Here is a 21,551-nt window from a genome sequence, read left to right on the forward strand (position 1 = left end):
CTGATGCACAGCACCAGACACGCCGAGCAGAGAGCACTGGGGCTGCTCACGGTCATGCTCACAAGCTCCTAGCCTGGAGACGGGGGTGCTGAGCACTGCTCTCCCAGCACAAGGCAGCTTTTAACCCTCGGGCACCCGCTTCCCATCCTCCTGGCTGCCCGAGTGACACCTGGGGCTGTGAGCAGCTGGGACCAGGGCAGCACTGGGGAGGGTGAAGATGGCTCAGAGCTGCCTTTTCTCTGCCCTGCTGTGGGCCTGCAATGAGCCAGCCCAAGGGCTCTACGAGGAGGGCAGGTTTTGTTTATTGCTGTACTTTGTTACCTGAGACCTGAGTGTAAGTCTCCCGGCCTGGAGGCCCACACACCCTCCTGCTTCCCCCGTGGAGCAGCGGCCTCCCTGGGCCGACTAGCCAGGGAGGAAGAATGCTGACAACTGTGAACATCTCCCAGTTGGAGGCTGGCCCGAACTGGAGCCGTCTCCCTGGATTCCTGGCATCCCGGCAGTGCAGGGCTGTAAGCCAGATGTGCTGAGGCCCCAGCCTCGCTCCCTCTGGCGGCTCGGAGAGCTGAGTGCTGGCCCTTCCTGAGGACATGCCTCACGCCGCAGCCAGCCTCACTCAGAGATGTTTGGATTGGCACCTCGGAAATCTGGTTCCCACCTAGCAGGACTCTGCCACATCCCCAGGCTGCGGCAGGCCCAGCCCTCTGGGCTGCCCAGCTCCTGTCACAGCTACTTGCGTTGATGGGAGGGACTAACAGAGTCCTCTGCTTTTTGTGGTTGCAGGGTACGGACCAGGCGGGCTAGGTGCTGGTGCTGCGGGAAAGGCAGGATACCCCACAGGGACAGGTGCGCTGCTTGGCCTCTTCCCAGGGAGCCGAGGGGGCAGCTGCCTAGAGCCTCCCACGCTCCTTGGCACAGGAATGGGGCCTTGAGCCAGGCCCTGCCACTGCCCAGCCAGCCTCCCTCCCAGTCTGCTCAGGCTGCAGCTGCTCTGTGGGGACAGGCATGGGGCCGGCTCTGGGGGAGGGGTGGAAGGGGCATGAGGCTGGCTCCAGGGACAGTGGGAGAGGGGCTGGCTCTGAGGAAGTGGGGGGCTAACTCTAGGGGAGGGGGAGTTGTTGGGGCAGGGAAGAAGGGCTGACTGGGGGGAAGGTGCATGGGGCTGGCTCCAGGGGCGGTGGAGGTGCATGGCGGTGGAGTTCCTCTCGGTGGAGAGAAGAATCATCCTGGGGCCAGGCGTCCGGGCAATGGTTGACTCTGAGCCTCTTCATCAGGGAGAGGCCAGGTTGCTGCAGAGCCAGCGCCTGCACAGACACCAAGGGCAAGTTCCCCTCGCATCACAGGGGGACCCAAGAGGGTCTCTCTAGCTCAGTATGGGGTGGCCGGGGGTGGCCGAGGAGGTCTGGGAGCAGCTGTTCTGCTGGCATGTGATGAAGTCCAGATCCCTGAACGTCTCCTTGTTTGTGTCTCCAGGAGTTGGAGCTCAGGTAGCAGCAGCTAAAGCAGCAGCAAAATATGGTGAGTAGCCTGAGCCTAGATGCCATGGTGATGGGCATGAGCCAAGATGCTAGAGAGTGGCACTGCAGGGCCTGCACCACCAAAGTGGTGTGTTTGGCAGAAGCCAGGTGGGTAACGGGCTCCCTCAGGAAGGCAGGATGGAGACGGATGGATAAACCTGCTCCTTGCAGACCCTGGCTCCATCCCTGGGCAGCAGCACCTGGGACCCCTGTTCCCGTTCAGCCTGCGAAGGAGCCACAGCTGCTGCAAACCCCAGCCCTGGGGTGCCGTTGTGGGCTAGAGCGCACGTGAGCAGGAGGCAGGGAGCGATGGGGCATCGGGCCCAGCCCACCTGGGGGGTTTCCGGAGAGCTGAGGCAAAAGCCTGAGACCCCCACACTGACCTGCTAGCACAGCTCTTGGGTGAGCCCCTCAGACTGTCCCTGCACCACTCAGTAAAGCCTGGTAGAGCATTGTTGTGAGCCATGGAAGTGCAGACCAGGTGGGGCCTGCAGCTCAGAGTGCGGGGCAGTGGGGAAAACCTAGGGATGTGAAGCTGGGGTGCCCCAGGGCAGGGAGACCAGTGAACCAAGATGGAGACCCAGGAGAGGGATCCCCTGAAGACCAGGCACTGGTGTCCCATTGGGGGACGCCCAGGAGCAGAGCATGGGAGCGACTTCCCCTGCCACCTGGAGGGGATGGGCATCATGTGTGTGTTCACATGTCCTGCACCGCTCTGGCCAGGGTGGGGGCGTGTGGACTGCTCTCTCCCAGGCCTCTCGGGCAGTAGCACGCCATTGCGGGGTTAGAATCAGCAACGATACAGGGCAACAGGGACTAACGGGCCCAGCAGAGGAGTCAGCACCTCAGTCTGGGCATACTCCACCTGCCAGGCCAGGCCTCGCCTCTGGCTGGGAAAGCGTGTTGCAGCCAGTGCCCCACGAATTACATAACGACTGGTGCATGGGGCGACACGACGAAGCCAGTGAGAACGACGTTTCCTGCGAGCCCTGCCTAGCTGGGAGGTCTGGCCTCACTGTGCCATTCCACAGCAGGCAGGGGCACCGGCAGGGCTGCCTGGTGAGCGGGGCCCCTCCGGGATGCTGCAGGGAGCTTGCTGCTCTGTTCACTCCGGAGTGGGCCCTGACTTGTAACCCTGACCGCTGATTCTCCTGGGGTTTGGGCCATTCTGCATTCTCTGCACCAGAGTGCCAATGCTTGTCTGGCTCCTGTGCTCTCTGCAGGTGCTGGCGTCGTGCCTGGTGCTGCTGGCATCCCCGGAGTCGGAGGTCTCGGAGGCCTGGTGCCCGGAGTTGGGGGTCTCCCTGGAGTTGCAGGTGTCCCTGGGGTTGCAGGTAAATGTGCTTGACTAGCCCAGCCAATGGGCCTGTGGGGCTGCATTCCCCATCTCAGAACCATGACTCTTCCCTTGTGACCCAGGAGCTGCGTATGGTGCGTGGGCTCTGATTGTTCCCTGCAGGCCCACTGGAACGAGCAGCTCCTAAGGGCTGACTCGGGCAGTCGCTGTCTGGGAGGTGCTGGGTCTCCCTTGTGGCATGCCTGGCACAGAGTCTCTGATGAATCAGCACCATAGGGCAAACAGCTGAGCTGTGAGATAAACAGATTGATGGTGCACCTTTGACCTTTTCACCTGTCCTGAGCCCACAATCCATCTCCCCGGGATGGACCCACCTGGATCAGTTTCAGAGGATAAAGGATGCTACGGTCCAGGGCAGGCAGGACTCAGCCATGCCCCAGGGACAGTTCTTCTGTGTCCTGATTTAAAGCTGGCTTACCCAGCCCTACAGGGCAAGAGGGGGAATGTTATCCCTTGCCTGCAGAGGGGGATTTCAGCGGCCTGATGGGATATTCTGCACTTGTTTCCTGCACTAGAATGGCCTCCGATATCAGACTTTAAAGCCATGATGTTTCACAGCTCTTTTCTTCCTGTCAGAAGGGTTTTATGGCTCCCTCTGAGACCTGCACAGCTGACCTCATGGGAACCCAGGCTATGGCTACACTAGACAGCTTACAGCATTGCTGCTGTGCCACTGCAGGGCTGCTAGTGCTGTGGGAGAGCGCTCCCGTCACCTTAATTACCCCAGCTCCTGCGAGCGGCGGTAGCTACGTCAGCGGGAGAAGCTCTCTGGGGTCTGGGGAGATCTGTGCATTCACACTAGTGTCCCTCCAAGCAGATCTGCACTAGCGGAGCATTGATGGGCAGGAGGGCAGCTTGTCCGGGTAGATTCCGTTCTGCTAGCTGTGTGTTGTAACGTGTTTCCCCAGGAGCTCTCAGCTCCACGAAAGCAGTTGCATTCTCTTGGAAGCTGGGGTGTGTGTGCAATCTTTGCTTTCGAAAACGCTGCTCCCAGACAGTGTCATGTGTGAGTGTGCGAGCAATGGTGAATGTGCGTGCGACACGGCTCTGTTTCCCCTCCAACACTCAGCTAAGAGGCACCCCCTGATTTCAGTGGGGGGTATGCACATCAGATTCATTTCCACAGCAACGCTGGGCCCCGGTTGTGACTGGGTTCAGTAGGGTCCTTCACACGGAGCACCTGCAAGCTGTGGCATCAGTGCAGTGCACTAGTGCGTGTGTGCACAAAGGGCCCCTGCTCCTCACTCCCCAACCAGCTCCATTGATGTTCAGTCAGACTATCAGCCACAGGACAGGCAGGCACATAAGGGTTTGAGTGCCCTCTAGTGGCAGCTCTGAGTACACCACCTCAGTGCAGGCAATGCCTGTTGCACCACAGCACAGGGTGCCAGCTGTGTCCCCTCCCGTCCCAACATTGCTGTCTCGCCTTATAAATGCAAAGGCGAGCGCAGGTTCTCCTACCGTATCACCAGTGTCACTGCCCTGGAGTGACCCACTGTGCAAAGTGTAAGCAGGACAATCAGGTCCATGGTGCAGGATCAGAGTGCGTCCTGGCTCCCAGGGCTTTAGCCCAGAGCGCACACAGGGGTGTGTCCCGTCCTGGGCTGGGAGAGGCCGGCCTTGCAGAGACGGGGCGGGCTCTGCACTGGGAGCAACGAGAAGGCTTGGACAGCTGCTCCCAGCTTTCTCCTGCAAAGGGCACCCCGTTTAGTCAGCCCTTTTCAGTCATGAGTGTCCAGGGTGGATTTGGATGGAGGCAAAACTCCTGTCTTGCTCCATCATCCCTTTGTGGTGGTGCTGGCACTCCAGGACCAGTTCCTGGGCGGAGGCCTGGGAGGGGGCATCCTGGAAGTGGGGCTTCCTTCTCACTCCCGAAACAGCTGCCAGTCGAAGCTGGGCTCCAGCTGCACTGGTGAAGCAGGATGTTTCTGGAGCAAGAGGCCAGTCTGCTCTTCACGCCTGCCCAGGACAGAGCAGGACAGAGCAGGTCTCCGTTTTCCTGGACTTCCCTCCTCTCCCCTTGGAGGACTGGTTCTCCTCCCTGTGCTCCTATCTCGTGCTGTGTCTCACTCCTGTTGATCTCTGCAGGTGCGGGAGCCCTGCCGGGGTCTGGTGGTGCTCCAGGCCTGGTGTCAGTGGAGTTCCTGGTTTGGTGCCCGGAATCGGGGAAATCCCAGGGGCTGCAAGGGTGCCAAGTGAATATGCTTACCGGGCTCTGCCGATGTGCCTGCTGTGTTCTGTGTATATGTATTGTCAGGTTTCTGAGATTTCCTCTCCTTCCTTTATCCCCAGGGGCTGAAAGCCCAGCGGCAGCAGCGGCAGCAGCAGCAGCAGCAAAAGCAGCCAAGTACGGTAAGATGGCCGTCTACTCCTTCAGTGTGTGCGGCACCGTGAAGGGTCCAGTCCTCCCTTTCTTATGGCCACATAGTTGCCCTTATCACCCAGACTTGTATTCTCATCCCAAACAATGCCAGGCTTGTTTGACAGAGTCTCTTCTCTGTAAGACCATGCTGAATGCCATGCTGCCAATCTTAATACTGTCCTGACTGCATTCCGAATCAGCCTTCCATGACTTTGCCCAGGATCCATGTCAGGCTACCTGGCCTATAGCTACCCAGGTCGTCCCACTTGCCCATTTGAATACTGGCGCACAGTGGCATTTTCCTAGTCCTCTGGGACTTGCCCAGGTTTGAAGATGTATTATCAACAGCTCTGGGAGCTCCTCGGCCAGCTCTTTTAAACTCTTGGGTGTATGTCATCCAATCTGACAGATTTGTATAACTTTAGCAGTTGCTTTTTAACACCCTCCGTAGTTCCTGCTGGAGAAGATTGTTCACCCCCCTGGAGAATGAATCCCTATCCCATCGGACTGACCCTCTCGTATAGGGCTGAGAGGAACAGGCAGGATGGCGCAGGATGTTTACAGTGTGTCTGACATGAGGGCAGTGCACAGCAGCAGAATTGCACTGGCCTGGCTGCGCTGGCACTAGAGTTTGCATTGACTGGGACTGGGTTTCTCTCCCTTAACTCTGCAGGCGCGGCTGGTGTTGGAGGCCTGATGCCCGGTGTTGCCGGTGTTCCTGGTGTGGTGCCCGGTGTCCCTGGTGTGGTGCCCGGTGTCCCTGGTGTCCCTGGCGTGGTGCCTGGTGTCGGCGGTGTCCCAGGAGTTGGAGGTGAAGTTGCATGATTGCCCCTGTCGATGGGCCTGTAGGGTTGTGTTCTCCCCATCTCAGAGCCCTGACTCTCTCTCTACTGTGTCCCAAACAGCTGGAATACCAGCAGGAGCGGCTGCAGCAGCAGCAGCAGCAAAAGCCGCCAAGTACGGTAAGCTGGCTCCCTCCCCCTTCTCCTTCTATGCAGCCCGTAGTGATGGGGTGCCCACCTGTCACTCCTGGAACCATGTCGCCCCTGGGGTCCGAGCCCAGAGACCGTCTGTCCCTTTGGGAGCGATCCGCAGAGCCACTGGCATATCTGGGAAGTACTCACATCCCTCCCCGTTCCCCCAGGAGCTTCACCCTGTCCTGCAGCACGTGGCAGAGAGCTCCTGCCTTAGGTTCACTGGCCATGGGGGGCCAGGGTGGGCAGCGAGCGAGCTGCGAGCCCAGCTCCAGCTACAAGCCAGGCTCCCCGCAGCCAGCAGAGAGCATGGGGAAGCCTAGGACAGTGTGATGGCACAGAGCATGTTCCCCTGTCACTCTGGGCAGGCTGTTGCCCCGTGGCTCAGTTTGGAGGGCTGCAGGCAAAGCTGTTTGGGATGTGCAGGTAAGTGAATTCCCAGAGCCCCTTGCCAGGCCCTGGGTGTCACGGAGTCCCCGGGCGATGCTCCGGAACTGCTCCCCACAAAGTCAGTCAGGACTTGGGGGAGCCTCCTCTCCCTTGGAGCAGACTGTCTTTAGGGCAAGAAGCTCACACAGCTTCACCTCCTGGGTCTGACTTTGGAGCATTCAGTATGTGCCCCTCCGTGCGCTTCCCACAGCGAGATCGCCCAGGCGGGGTTCTGGGGAAGCCAAAGGGTCCTGCACCCCCACCTTGCAGTCAGTCGTGACCCTCAGCCAGATAGTAAGACAGAGGTTTATTCAGATGACAGGAACACAGTCCAAAACAGGTCTTGCCAGTACAGATAACAGGACCCCCCTTAGTTAGGTCCATCTGGGGCCCCAGGGAGGCCTCCACCCCCTGGGAGGCCAAAGCCTCCTCGGGGCTCCCCTCCATTTTCCAGCCAGCTTCCAAAAACTCCCAAAACCCCTCCAGCCCCTCCTCTCCGGGCTGTGTCTCTTTCCTGGGCCAGAAGGTCACCTGATCTCTCTGTCTCCAACACCTTTAGCATCCCCTTGCAGGGGGGAAGGGCCGGGCCATTAGTTGCCAGGAGACAGAGGGTCAGCCAGGAACTGAGGCCCCCACGCAGTATTCAGATGGAACATTAAAACCAGTCCCACTTCCTCACTGTGGGGCACGATCTTTTCAGCTCCATCAGCAGCCTGTATGAATCCACTTCATACATAACGGCCTCAGTTCCCAGTCCATCAGATGCATGCTGCAGCATGCAAGAAGGGAGAGAAGGGTCACCTGGTCCCACAGGGACCTATCGCCAGCAATGTAAAATAAAGTCGTCCCCCCCCCCGGCACCTTATTTTAGTCTGAGGCCGAGTTCTGAGGATCCGGGAGTCACGACTGGCCCCCGTTGGCTGCCTCCTTTTTCTGCACTCTGACCTGGCACCATGAAGGTGCCAGTCCCTCCTATGTTATGGCCACATAGTTGCCTTTGTCTCCCCATCTGTATTCTCTTCACATGCTAAGACCATGCTGAATGCCATGCTGCCATTCTTAATACTGTCCTGACTGCATTCCGAATGAGCCTTCCATGACTTTGCCCAGGATCCATGTCAGGCTACCTGGCCTATAGCTACCCAGGTCGTCTACTTGCCCATTTGAATACTGGCGCACACTGGCATTTTCCAAGTCTTCTGGGACTTGTCCAGGTTTGAAGATGTATTATCAACAGCTCTGGGACCTCCTCAGCCAGCTCTTTTAAACTCTTGGGTGTAAATTATCCAGTCTGATAAATTTGTATAACTTTACCAGTTGCTTTTTAACACCCTCCGTAGTTCCTGCTGGAGAAGATTGTTCACCCCCCTGGAGAATGAATCCCTATCCCATCGGACTGACCCTCTCGTATAGGGCTGAGAGGAATCGGCAGGATGGCGCAGGATGTTTACAGTGTGTCTGACATGACGGGAGCGCACAGCAGCAGAATCGCACTGGCCCGGCTGCGCTGGCACTAGAGTTTGCATTGACTGGGACTGGGTTTCTCTCCTTTAACTCTGCAGGCGCGGCTGGTGTTGGAGGCCTGGTGCCCGGTGTTGCCGGTGTCCCTGGCGTAGTGCCCGGTGTCCCTGGTGTGGTGCCCGGTGTCCCTGGTGTCCCTGGCGTGGTGCCCGGTGTCGGCGTTGTCCCAGGAGTTGGAGGTGAAGTTGCATGATTGGCCCTATCGATGGGCTGTGTGGTTGTGTTCTCCCCATCTCAGAGCCCTGACTCTCTCTCTACTGTGTCCCAAACAGCTGGAATACCAGCGGGAGCGGCAGCAGCAGCAGCAGCAAAAGCCGCCAAGTACGGTAAGCTGGCTCCCTCCGCCTTCTCCCTCCATGCAGCCCATAGTCATGGGGTGCCCACCTGTCACTCCGGAAACCATGTCACTCCTGGGGTCCGAGCCCAGGGACCGTCTGTCCCTTTGGGAGTGATCAGCAGAGCCACTGGCATATCTGGGAAGTACTCACATCCCTCCCCGTTCCCCTAGGAGCTTCACCCTGTCCTGCAGCACGTGGCAGAGAGCTCCTGCCTTAGGTCCACTGGCCATGGGGGACAGGGTGGGCAGCGAGCGATCTGGGAGCTCAGCTCTGGCTACAAGCCAGGCTCCCTGCAGCCAGCAGAGAGCGTGGGGAAGCCTAGGACAGTGTGATGGCACAGAGCACGTACCCCTGTCACTCTGGGCAGGCTGCTGCCTCGTGGCTCAGTTTGGAGGGTTGCGGGCGAAGCTGTTTGGGATGTGCAGGTCAGTGAATTCCCAGAGCCCCTTGCCAGGGCCCGGGTGTGACGGATTCCTGGACCTGGGATACTGCTGAGCCCTCTGTCTCACCAACCTGGACTCCCTCTCACACTGTGACCCTGTGACAAGCTGTAAATCTTTCCAGGTACTACACTTCCACAGACATCCACGGGCAGGGACACACCCAGCTGAGTTACTTGAATGCTTTTGCCAGCCACTCACTAACCAACAAGAAGGGCTCCAGCCAATTCCTGCAGCTCCCCTGCCTAGGACCCCAGGGCTGTACTGTTCTGCCCTGGTCAGAAGCCTGACCAGTGTAAGTTCATTACCCAGTCCACTCATCCCTCAATGCAGAGAGGACACACACCAGCTTTTGTAAACTGAGCTGAGATTTCCCAAGCACTTCAACCAAAACACACTGTTTTAGGTAAAATATCAAACAGATTTATTAACCCCAGACAGAGATATTTCAAGTGATTATAAGTAGTAGGCGTAGCGCTCAAAGTTGGTTACCTAAGAAATGAAAATAAAAGTGCAATCTGAGTTCTATAAACTAGATAGGATTTGAATCAAGCATTGTCTCACCCTAGTGATATGGTTCCTTCATACACAGCCTGGGATTCCTCTTTTCAGCCTGAGACCCCCTCCCCTGTTCAAAGGCTTTGTTCTCCAGACTGGTTTCCAGGTGTTGAGTTGTGAGGGGAGTGAGGCCAAGTGATGATGTCACTTCCCCTCCTTTATAGGTTCTTCCAGCTTGCTGGAAAAATCTTTTGCTATGACCCAAGTCAAAATTTGTCCACTGTTTACGTGCTCCATCTGAGAATCTTCGTTGTACACAGATCCTGTGATAGCCCTTGGTAGCGTGGATTCCCCTTAATGAGCCTGTGACGGGTTTGGTCACAGAGACTCTCCTCAAGACTGTCACTCAGTTAGCTGGGATACACCGGGAACATGCCTGCTGCCAGAACAGGCCCCCCTCCACTCCTGTCTTGCTGAGTTGGACACTCTAGTCAGCTCCAGCATAGACCCAGAGGTTGGGCCACACCTGTCTGCAGTTCACTAAAACTGAGATTCACTCAGCCCAGGGGCTTCTTAGTTAACAGGGACTTTCCCAGCACCCAGTGTCCAGCCTTTTTGGGAGCCTGAACCCCGTTTTACTCTGTATAAAGCTTATACAGGGTAAAGCCATAAATTGTTAGCCCTCTATAACGCTGATAGAGAGATATGCACAGCTGTTTGCTCCCCCAGATATTAATCACTTACTCTGGATTTATCAATAAACAAAAGTGATTTTATGAAGTATAAAAAGTAGGATTTAAGTGCTTTCAAGTAATAACAGACAGAACAAATTTAGTCACCAAGCAAAATAAAACAAAAACACGCAAGTCTAAGCCTAATACATTAAGAAACGGATTGCAGGTAGTAGCTCACCCTCCGAGATGGTCCAATAAGCCTCTTTCACAGGCTAGAATCCTTCCTATTCTGGGCCCAGTCCTTCTCCTGGTACAGTCCTTGTTAGTTTCAGCAGCCATCTCAGGTGGTAAGCAGGGGTTTTCTCATGACTGTCAGTCCCCTTTGTCCTGTTCCACCCCCTCTTATAGCTTTGGCACAAGGCAGGAATCTTTTGTCTCTTTGGTTCCCACCTCTCCTTCTAAATGGAAAAGCACCAGATTTAAGATGGATTCCAGTACCAGGTGACATGGTCACATGTCACTGTAAGACCCTTTGTCTCCATTCCCCATGGGCTGACCCACACCCACACAGGAAGGCTTTCAAGTAACTAAGGCCATTTACAACTGATTCTTTCTGGAGCACCCATGATGGCCTCCACTTAATATGTAAACATCAGTGATACAAGTCTATATCTTATTCTCCTAACTCTAGATATAGAAAAAAGACATGCAAGCAAATAGGATGAACTCATTTAGTAGATTATTAGCTTTCTAATGACACCATACAGGGAGTATTTAGTGTAAAGCATATTCCAGTTATGTCATATTCATAAGCATATTTCCATAAAGCATATGGAGTGCAACATCACACCCTCCTCCTTGGACACTCCATGGCAGAGGCAGAACATGTAAAATCCCTGTTTGCCTCTGGGCATCAATTTCTTTGTCTTTTAAGTCCAGGGTTTGCTGGTGGGCTGTGTTTTCTTTGTCAGCCTCCAGCTGCCTGAATTCATACATAAGGATCTTAGTTCCCAGCCCATCAAAAGCACTCTGCACCGTGAAAGCAGGGAGAGAATGTCTATGGGGAATTCCTGGTATAGAGGGAATCCGTGGGGTGCAAGGTTGCTGCCCCCAACCGGCTCTGCCATCTAGTGCTGGGCGAGGCAGGGGGCGTGTTGGGGGAGAAGAAAGGGGGTGTTAGTGAAGGAGGGGAAGGGCATTTCGGGTGAGGGAGAGAAGAGGTGTGTCAGGCTGCAATGGGGGTCTCAGGTGAAGGAGGGGAAGGGTTGTCAGGGAGAGGGGGGTGTTGGAGTGAAAGAGGGAGTATCAGCAAGGGAGGGGAAAGGCAGCCAGGGGAAAGGAAGGGCATGCTGGGCTGGAGGAGGGGATGTCAGATGGGGAAGGAGAGAGGGGGTCAAAGTGGGGGAAGGGAGAGCATCTCCCAGAGCTAGGTTCTGCTACAGATAATTTCCCACTGGCACCTGGTCCCAGAGGGACCTATCGCCAGCAATGTAAATTAAAATCCCCCCCCCACACACACACACCTTATCTTAGTCTGGGGGCGAGTTCTGAGGATCTGGGAGTCACGACTGGTCCCCGTTGGCTGCCTCCTTTTTCTGCACTCTGACCTGGCACCATGAAGGTGCCAGTCCCCCCTTTGTTATGGCTACATAATTGCCTTTGTCTCCCCAACTGTATTCTCCTCACATGCTAAGACCATGCTGAATGTCATGCTGCCATTCTTAATACTGTCCTGACTGCATTCCTAATCAGCCTTCCATGACTTTGCCCAGGATCCATGTCAGGCTACCTGGCCTACTACCAGGGTCGTCCCACTTGCCCATTTGAATACTGGCGCACTCTGGCATTTTTCTAGTCTTCTGGGACTTGCCCAGGTTTGAAGATGTATTATCAACAGCTCTGGGACCTCCTCGGCCAGCTCTTTTAAACTCTTGGGTGTATGTCATCAAATCTGACAGATTTGTATAACTTTAGCAGTTGCTTTTTAACACCCTCCGTAGTTCCTGCTGGAGAAGATTGTTCACCCCCCTGGAGAATGAATCCCTATCCCATCGGACTGACCCTCTCGTATAGGGGTGAGAGGAACGGGCAGGATGGCGCAGGATGTTTACAATGTGTCTGACATGACGGGAGCGCACAGCAGCAGAATCACACTGGCCCGGCTGCGCTGGCACTAGATTTTGCATTGACTGGGACTGGGTTTCTCTCCCTTAACTCTGCAGGCGCGGCTGGTGTTGGAGGCCTGGTGCCCGGTGTTGCCGGTGTCCCTGGCGTGGTGCCCGGTGTCCCTGGTGTGGTGCCCGGTGTCCCTGGTGTCCCTGGCGTGGTGCCTGGTGTCGGCGGTGTCCCAGGAGTTGGAGGTGAAGTTGCATGATTGCCCCTGTCGATGGGCTGTGGGGTTGTGTTCTCCCCATCTCAGAGCCCTGACCCTCTCTCTACTGTGTCCCAAACAGCTGGAATACCAGCGGGAGCGGCAGCAGCAGCAGCAGCAAAAGCCGCCAAGTACGGTAAGCTGGCTCCCTCCGCCTTCTCCCTCCATGCAGCCCATAGTCATGGGGTGCCCACCTGTCACTCCGGAAACCATGTCGCCCCTGGGGTCCGAGCCCAGGGACCGTCTGTCCCTTTGGGAGCGATCAGCAGAGCCACTGGCATGTCTGGGAAGTACTCACATCCCTCCCCGTTCCCCTAGGAGCTTCACCCTGTCCTGCAGCATGTGGCAGAAAGCTCCTGCCTTAGGTCCACTGGCGATGGGGGACAGGGTGGGCAGCGAGTGATCTGGGAGCTCAGCTCTGGCTACAAGCCAGGCTCCCTGCAGCCAGCAGAGAGCGTGGGGAAGCCTAGGACAGTGTGACGGCACAAAGCGCGTTCCCCTGTCACTCTGGGCAGGCTGCTGCCTTGTGGCTCAGTTTGGAGGGTTGCGGGCAAAGCTGTTTGGGATGTGCAGGTCAGTGAATTCCCAGAGCCCCTTGCCAGGACCCGGGTGTGATGGATTCCCGGACCTGGGATACAGCTGAGCCCTCTGTCTCACCAACCTGGACTCCCTCTCACACTGTGACCCTGTGACAAGCTGTAAATCTTTCCAGGTACTACACTTCCACAGACATCCACGGGCAGGGACACACCCAGCTGAGTTACTTGAATGCTTTTGCCAGCCACTCACTAACCAACAAGAAGGGCTCCAGCCAATTCCTGCAGCTCCCCTGCCTAGGACCCCGGGGCTGTACTGTTCTGCCCTGGTCAGAAGCCTGACCAGTGTAAGTTCATTACCCAGTCCACTCATCCCTCAATGCAGAGAGGACACACACCAGCTTTTGTAAACTGAGCTGAGATTTCCCAAGCACTTCAACCAAAACACACTGTTTTAGGTAAAATATCAAACAGATTTATTAACCCCAGACAGAGATATTTCAAGTGATTATAAGTAGTAAGCGTAGCGCTCAAAGTTGGTTACCTAAGAAATGAAAATAAAAGTGCAATCTGAGTTCTATAAACTAGATAGGATTTGAATCAAGCATTGTCTCACCCTAGTGATATGGTTCCTTCATACACAGCCTGGGATTCCTCTTTTCAGCCTGAGACCCCCTCCCCTGTTCAAAGGCTTTGTTCTCCAGACTGGTTTCCAGGTGTTGAGTTGTGAGGGGAGTGAGGCCAAGTGATGATGTCACTTCCCCTCCTTTATAGGTTCTTCCAGCTTGCTGGAAAAATCTTTTGCTATGACCCGAGTCAAAATTTGTCCACTGTTTACGTGCTCCATCTGAGAATCTTCGTTGTACACAGATCCTGTGATAGCCCTTGGTAGCGTGGATTCCCCTTAATGAGCCTGTGACGGGTTTGGTCACAGAGACTCTCCTCAAGACTGTCACTCAGTTAGCTGGGATACACCGGGAACATGCCTGCTGCCAGAACAGGCCCCCCTCCACTCCTGTCTTGCTGAGTTGCACACTCTAGTCAGCTCCAGCATAGACCCAGAGGTTGGGCCACACCTGTCTGCAGTTCACTAAAACTGAGATTCACTCAGCCCAGGGGCTTCTTAGTTAACAGGGACTTTCCCAGCACCCAGTGTCCAGCCTTTTTGGGAGCCTGAACCCCGTTTTACTCTGTATAAAGCTTATACAGGGTAAAGCCATAAATTGTTAGCCCTCTATAACGCTGATAGAGAGATATGCACAGCTGTTTGCTCCCCCAGAACAAATTTAGTCACCAAGCAAAATAAAACAAAAACACGCAAGTCTAAGCCTAATACATTAAGAAACGGATTACAGGTATTAGCTCACCCTCCGAGATGGTCCAATAAGCCTCTTTCACAGGCTAGAATCCTTCCTAGTCTGGGCCCAGTCCTTCTCCTGGTACAGTCCTTGTTAGTTTCAGCAGCCATCTCAGGTGGTAAGCAGGGGTTTTCTCATGACTGTCAGTCCCCTTTGTCCTGTTCCACCCCCTCTTATAGCTTTGGCACAAGGCAGGAATCTTTTGTCTCTCTGGTTCCCACCCCTCCTTCTAAATGGAAAAGCACCAGATTTAACATGGATTCCAGTACCAGGTGACATGGTCACATGTCACTGTAAGACCCTTTGTCTCCATTCCCCATGGGCTGACCCACACCCACACAGGAAGGCTTTCAAGTAACTAAGGCCATTTACAACTGATTCTTTCTGGAGCACCCATGATGGCCTCCACTTAATCTGTAAACATCAGTGATACAAGTCTATATCTTATTCTCCTAACTCTAGATATAGAAATAAGACATGCAAGCAAATAGGATGAACTCATTTAGTAGATTATTAGCTTTCTAATGACACCATACAGGGAGTATTTAGTGTAAAGCATATTCCAGTTATGTCATATTCATAAGCATATTTCCATAAAGCTTATGGAGTGCAACATCACACCCACCTCCTTGGACACTCCATGGCAGAGGCAGAACATGTAAAATCCCTGTTTGCCTCTGGGCATCAATTTCTTTGTCTTTTAAGTCCAGGGTTTGCTGGTGGGCTGTGTTTTCTTTGTCAGCCTCCAGCTGCCTGAGTTCATACATAAGGATCTTAGTTCCCAGCCCATCAAAAGCACTCTGCACCGTGAAAGCAGGGAGAGAATGTCTATGGGGAATTCCTGGTATAGAGGGAATCCGTGGGGTGCAAGGTTGGCTGAGTTGACTCTGCTGCCCCCAACCGGCTCTGCCATCTAGTTCTGGGCGAGGCAGGGGGCGTGTAGGGGGAGAAGAAAGAGGATGTCAGTGAAGGAAGGGAAGGGCACTTCGGGTGAGGGAGAGGAGAGGTGTGTCAGGCTGCAATGTGGGTCTCAGGTGAAGGAGGGGAAGGGTTGTCAGGGAGAGGGGAGTGTTGGAGTGGAGGAGGGAGTATCAGCAAGGGAGGGGAAAGGCAACCAGGGGAAGGGAAGGGCATGTTGGCCTGGAGGAGGGGATGTCAGATGGGGAAGGAGAGAGGGGGTCAAAGTGGGGAAAGGGAGGGCATCTCCCAGACCTAGGTTCTGCTACAGATAATTTCCCACTGGCACCTGGTCCCAGAGGCACCTATCGCCAGCAATGTAAATTAAAATCACACACACACACACACACCTTATCTTAGTCTGGGGGCGAGTTCTGAGGATCTGGGAGTCACGACTGGCCCCCGTTGGCCGCCTCCTTTTTCTGCTCTCTGACCTGGCACCATGAAGGTGCCAGTCCCTCCTTTGTTATGGCTACGTAATTGCCTTTGTCTCCCCAACTGTATTCTCCTCACATGTTAAGACCATGCTGAATGCCATGCTGCCATTCTTAATACTGTCCTGACTGCATTCCTAATCAGCCTTCCATGACTTTGCCCAGGATCCATGTCAGGCTACCTGGCCTATAGCTACCCAGGTCATCCTACTTGCCCATTTGAATACTGGCGCACACTGGCATTTTCCTAGTCTTCTGGGACTTGCCCAGGTTTGAAGATGTATTATCAACAGCTCTGGGACCTCCTCAGCCAGCTCTTTTAAACTCTTGGGTGTAAATTATCCAGTCTGACAGAGTTTTATAACTTTAGCAGTTGCTTTTTAACACCCTCCGTAGTTCCTGCTGGAGAAGATTGTTCACCCCCCTGAAGAATGAATCCCTATCCCATCGGACTGACCCTCTCGTATAGGGCTGAGAGGAACGGGCAGGATGGCGCAGGATGTTTACAGTGTGTCTGACATGACAGGAGCACACAGCAGCAGAATTGCACTGGCCCGGCTGCACTGGCACTAGAGTTTGCATTGACTGGGACTGGGTTTCTCTCCCTTAACTCTGCAGGCGCGGCTGGTGTTGGAGGCCTGGTGCCCGGTGTTGCCGGTGTTCCTGGTGTGGTGCCCGGTGTCCCTGGTGTGGTGCCCGGTGTCCCTGGTGTCCCTGGCGTGGTGCCTGGTGTCGGCGGTGTCCCAGGTGTTGGAGGTGAAGTTGCATGATTGGCCCTGTCGATGGGCTGTGGGGTTGTGTTCTCCCCATCTCAGAGCCCTGACTCTCTCTCTACTGTGTCCCAAACAGCTGGAATACCAGCGGGAGCGGCAGCAGCAGCAGCAGCAAAAGCCGCCAAGTACGGTAAGCTGGCTCCCTCCACCTTCTCCCTCCATGCAGCCCGTAGTGATGGGGTGCCCACCTGTCACTCCTGGAACCATGTCGCTCCTGGGGTCCGAGCCCAGAGACCGTCTGTCCCTTTGGGAGCGATCCGCAGAGCCACTGTCATGTCTGGGAAGTACTCACATCCCTCCCTGTTCCCCCAGGAGCTTCTCCCTGTCCTGCAGCAGGTGGCAGAGAGCTCCTGCCTTATGTCCACTGGCCATGGGGGACAGGATGGGCAGCGAGTGATCTGGGAGCCCAGCTCTGGCTACAAGCCAGGCTCCCTGCAGCCAGCAAAGAGCGTGGGGAAGCCTAGGACAGTGTGATGGCACAAAGCGCGTTCCCCTGTCACTCTGGGCAGGCTGCTGCCCCGTGGCTCAGTTTGGAGGGCTGCGGGCGAAGCTGTTTGGGATGTGCAGGTCAGTGAATTCCCAGATCCCCTTGCCAGGGCCTGGGGCATGATCGTTTCAGTTTGTCAGTCAGATTCAGGACTCACAATTTGTTGGAACACTGTTTTATTAGCACAGCCAGATAATGTGAGCACCATGCAAGACCCACACTACCTCAATTTATATAGAAAAATGGGAGCAAACTTGGCAAGTTCACTGGAGGCTAGACATACATAGTTAATTTCCTTACTAATGTTTCACCATTAGCTTATGTGGACTCATTGTTTATGCCTTAATGTTTCTTTTCCTGACACCTGTATTTTAACATTATTTACTTTAAGGTATAGAATCATAGATTATCAGGGTTGGAAGGGATCATCTAGTCCAATACCCTGCTCAAAGCAGGACCAATCCCCAAATCACCCCCTCAAGGATTAAACTCACAACCCTGGGTTTAGCAGGCCAATGCTCAAACCACTCAGCTATCCCTCCCCCCCCCTTGCAAGTCTACAGCATTTCTTTAATCCTTTCTATTTTTACAATAGAATTCATTCTACTTTCACAAGCTCCATCATCAGCCTGTGTGAATCCACTTCATACATAACAGCCTCAGTTCGCAGTCCATCAAGTGCACGCTGCAGCATGCAAGAAAGGAGAGAAGGGCCATGGGGAATTCCTGCTGTAGGGGGAATCCAAGTGGTGGAACACTGGCTGAGTTGGCTCCGCTGACCTCAAGCCAGCTCTGCCATCTGGTGCTGGGTGAGGCAGGGAGCCTGCTGGGGGAGAGGAAAGGGAGTGCCAGGTGAAGGAGGGGAGGAGCACTCTGGATGAGGGAGAGGAGACGTGTGTCAAGGTGTAGGAGAGGAGGGCTGTCAACTGAAGGAGGGGAGGGATGGTCAGGAGGAGGGGCATGTTGGGGTGGAGGAAGGGGTGTCAGGTAGGGAGATGAGGGGTAGTCAGGGCAAGGGAAGGGAGGGCATCTCCCATAGCTAGGTTCTGCTACAGATAATTTCCCACTGACACCTGGTCCCAGAGGGACCTATCACCAACAACGTAAATTAAAGTTCCCCCCTGCACCTTATGTTAGTCTGGGGCCAAGTGCTGAGGAGCTGAGAGTCACAACTGGCCCCTGTTGGCCTCCCATTTTGTCTTCACTCTGGCTGGGCACTGTGAAGGAGCCACACCTCTCTGTTAATATCCACATTGTTGTCTTTGTCACCCAGACTTGTATTCTCCTCACAAACAATGCCAGGCTTGTTTGACATAATCTCTTCTCTGTAAGACTATGCTGCCATTCTTAATACTGTCTTAGCTGCAATCTGTGTCAGCCTTCCATGACTTTACCCAGGATCGATGTCTGGCTACCTGGCCTATAGCTACCCAGGTCGTCCCACTTGCCCATTTGAATACTGGCGCACACTGGCATTTCTCTAGTCTTCATCCCCCTGGAGAATGAATCCCTATCCCATCGGACTGACCCTCTTGTATAGGGCTGAGAGGAACGGGCAGGATAGCGTAGGATGTTTACAGTGTGTTTGACATGATGGGAGCGCACAGCAGCAGAATTGAGTGGGACTGGGTTTCTCTCCTTTAACTCTGCAGCCGCGGCTGGTGTTGGAGGCCTGGTGCCCGGTGTTGCCGGTGTCCCTGGTGTGGTGCCTGGTGTCCCTGGTGTGGTGCCTGGTGTCCCTGGTGTGGTGCCTGGCGTCGGCGGGATCCCTGGCGTGGTGCCCGGTGTCGGCGGGGTCCCAGGAGTTGGAGGTGAAGTTGCATGATTGGCCCTGTCGATGGGCCTGTGGGGTTGTGTTCTCCCCACCTCAGAGCCCTGACTCTCTCTCTACTGTGTCCCAAACAGCTGTAAGCCCGGCAGCAGCGGCAGCAGCGAAAGCAGCAGCATACGGTGAGTGAGCGCCTCATCTCTTACTGCTCTGCAACTATGCCCTTTCCCCCAGGGCTCCTCAGTTGCAGGGCAGAGTCCTTTTTGCTGGCATCTGTAGCCTCTGGCATCACTGGCATCTGTTAATTCAGACAGGCCATCGTGCAGGAAGGTCATTAGCATGGAGCGCACACGGAGACCCGACCGTGCTGCGCAGCAGGAGACGAGGGTCCCATGGCACAGGGGATCGCCTGCAGGGGAGTGCTCAGCCTGCACTCCCCTTACATGTCTCTGATGCCACCAGGCACAGCCCAGGCCTTTGCAGACCTATCCCCGCTGTAACAGGATGTTAAACTATATTTTACTCTTTGGCCACTAGGTGGAGCTCTGTGTCACTTATCTTATCTGGGCAGGTCATAGCTAAAGTAAGACAGAGCACTGAGAGCTCTTGTAATGAACACATCTCCAGTGTCCCTCTCTCTGAAGGAAGCGCTGTAGCCAATCCATATCTGGTAGTAGAAACCCTGCAATTTTCTGTCTACAACATGGTGTTGAAAGTGAACTAGCGCCAGAGGAGAACAGAAGCAAAAGGAAAACAGCAGCAAAGGTTGCAAACAGAAGCAACAAAGGTTGTGGGATCTCATCAACGTGCCACTCTTCTCTGCCCTTCAGAATGGACAGACGGGAAGCCACATTTTTCAAGCTTTTGCATTGCTACAAGACTGCATAAGGAAACTGGGGGATAGTGTAGTATCAATGTTAATTGTTGCTGTGGGAAGCAGACAGAGGATATCTTTAAATCTTTTACCTTTACTGCCGACAGTCACAAAGATGACTAGGAAAGAGTTATTATAATAATAGGAGACATACCAATCTCCTAGAACTGGAAGGGCCCTTGGAAAGTCGTTGAGTCCAGCCCCCTGCCTTCACTAGCAGAACCAAGTACTGATTTTTGCCTTGGATTCCTAAGTGGCCCCCTCATGTATTGAACTCACAACCCTGGGTTTAGTAGGCCAATGCTCCAGCCACTGAGCTATCCCTCTCTATTTCTGAGGCATACTATATACCTCAGAAAAATGTAGTTTACGAAAGAGCATGTTTCCACCAGAGAATTCAAGAACCAGGAAAAAATGTTGAATGTTTTATAATAGCTCTGCATATATTGGCTGACAATTGATTTTGGGAATGCAGAACATGAAAATATCAGAGATAGGCTGGTTATTGAGTCAACAGACAACTACTGCTACATGAATGGCAATTAAAGACGGATTTAAACCTACTCACAGCTACACAGAGAGCAAAGCAGGCTGAGCTTGTCAAAAAGTAGTACAAAAGGCAGGAGCAACTTGAAACATCTGAAAGTAACTTAGAAGCTGTAAACAGACACAGCATGAGTTGAAAAAGGCACTACCTCAAAAACCCTGAGGCTATGAGGGAGTCCCAGGCAAACTACAAAGCCTTTCAGATAGAATGTACAGAACATGGAAAAATTCATAGCCCTGCAGATGTATATTTAGTCAAAGATGCAAGGTATAGTAAATGCACCTGTAAGTAATGTGGACATTTTGTAACTGTTTGCCATACCAAGGCAGTCAGGGGGTTGACTAACATTCCAGACGATCAAGTACCATTGTTAAAACAATCTATCACATGTGATGACAGCCTGGAGATTGAAACGGAATATTCATGGGGAGACTATTAACTTTAATATTAACTCAGGAGCAGATGTGACCATCATCTCAGAAGGGATTTACAATCCCGTTCTGCCCCTCCCAGAGCTGAAGTCACTGACACAGCTCTGACTAGCCCTGGGGATATTCCGAACTGCATGGGCCACTTCACCAGTAACACAAGACAAAAGCTGGGTACTCAGGGTGTGTGTGATCAAAGACCAACAACCTTCTCAGCCACAGCATGGCAGCCATCATGGGCCTAGAGGATTTGATGATATTGGACTTTAGAAAGAGATTCAGTACAAATAAACTTGAGACAATGGTAGATCATGCAGTGCACAGACACTCCTACCAGAGAGACCTTGGAAGAGATGAGCTGCAGATTTATGCAAATTCAGAGGATATCATTACCAGGTCATTGTGGACTATTTTTCCAGATATATAGAAGTAATGTAATTGAAAGACACAACATGTGTTATGGAGAAACAGAAATGCACTTTTGGTCACTTTGATATTCCAGAACAACTAGTGCACGACAATGGACTACAATTACCTGCAGCAGAATTTAAGTCATTCTGAACTAAATATGATGTTGATCGTATTACTAGTAGCAGGGGCGAATCTAGGCATTTTGCTGCCTCAAGCACAGCAGGCAGGCTGCCTTCAGCGGCTTGCCTGCGGGAGGTCCCCGGTCCCGCGAATTCGGCTTCAGCCTGTGGGAGGTCCACCAAAGCTGCGGGACCAGCGGACCCTCCGCAGGCATGCCGCTGAAGGCAACCTGCCTGCTGCCCTCGCGGCGACCAGCAGAGCGCCCCCACAGCTTGCCGCCCCTGACTAGTAGCCCACATTACAGACAAGCAAATGGAGAGGCTGTGAGAGCTGTACAGACACCCAAGAAAATCCTAAGGCAGGAAGATCCATTCCTT

The 21,551-nt window shown here is 54.0% G+C and overlaps 1 protein-coding gene across 8 annotated transcripts in view; it reads left to right on the plus strand.

Annotated features, from left to right (window-relative positions):
• The window catches only part of ELN (elastin), an 88,128-nt gene that overhangs the window by 51,076 nt on the left and 15,501 nt on the right, over positions 1-21,551 (plus strand). For 5 of the 8 annotated variants that reach the window (XM_030536864.1, XM_030536866.1, XM_030536861.1 and 2 more), the window contains 14 exons: positions 784-846; positions 1,474-1,518; positions 2,741-2,851; positions 5,167-5,226; positions 5,910-6,047; positions 6,142-6,198; positions 8,202-8,339; positions 8,433-8,486; positions 12,333-12,470; positions 12,564-12,617; positions 16,385-16,522; positions 16,616-16,669; positions 18,679-18,837; positions 18,932-18,976. In XM_030536864.1, coding sequence (XP_030392724.1) covers positions 784-846; positions 1,474-1,518; positions 2,741-2,851; positions 5,167-5,226; positions 5,910-6,047; positions 6,142-6,198; positions 8,202-8,339; positions 8,433-8,486; positions 12,333-12,470; positions 12,564-12,617; positions 16,385-16,522; positions 16,616-16,669; positions 18,679-18,837; positions 18,932-18,976 — 1,254 coding nt within the window. The remainder of the gene's footprint in view (positions 1-783; positions 847-1,473; positions 1,519-2,740; positions 2,852-5,166; positions 5,227-5,909; positions 6,048-6,141; positions 6,199-8,201; positions 8,340-8,432; positions 8,487-12,332; positions 12,471-12,563; positions 12,618-16,384; positions 16,523-16,615; positions 16,670-18,678; positions 18,838-18,931; positions 18,977-21,551) is intronic. The other 3 variants (XM_030536865.1, XM_030536869.1, XM_030536867.1) reach the window with 3 other exon arrangements.

Source organism: Gopherus evgoodei, chromosome 17, assembly GCF_007399415.2.
Source record: "Gopherus evgoodei ecotype Sinaloan lineage chromosome 17, rGopEvg1_v1.p, whole genome shotgun sequence".
Classification (NCBI taxonomy): Eukaryota; Metazoa; Chordata; order Testudines; family Testudinidae; genus Gopherus; species Gopherus evgoodei.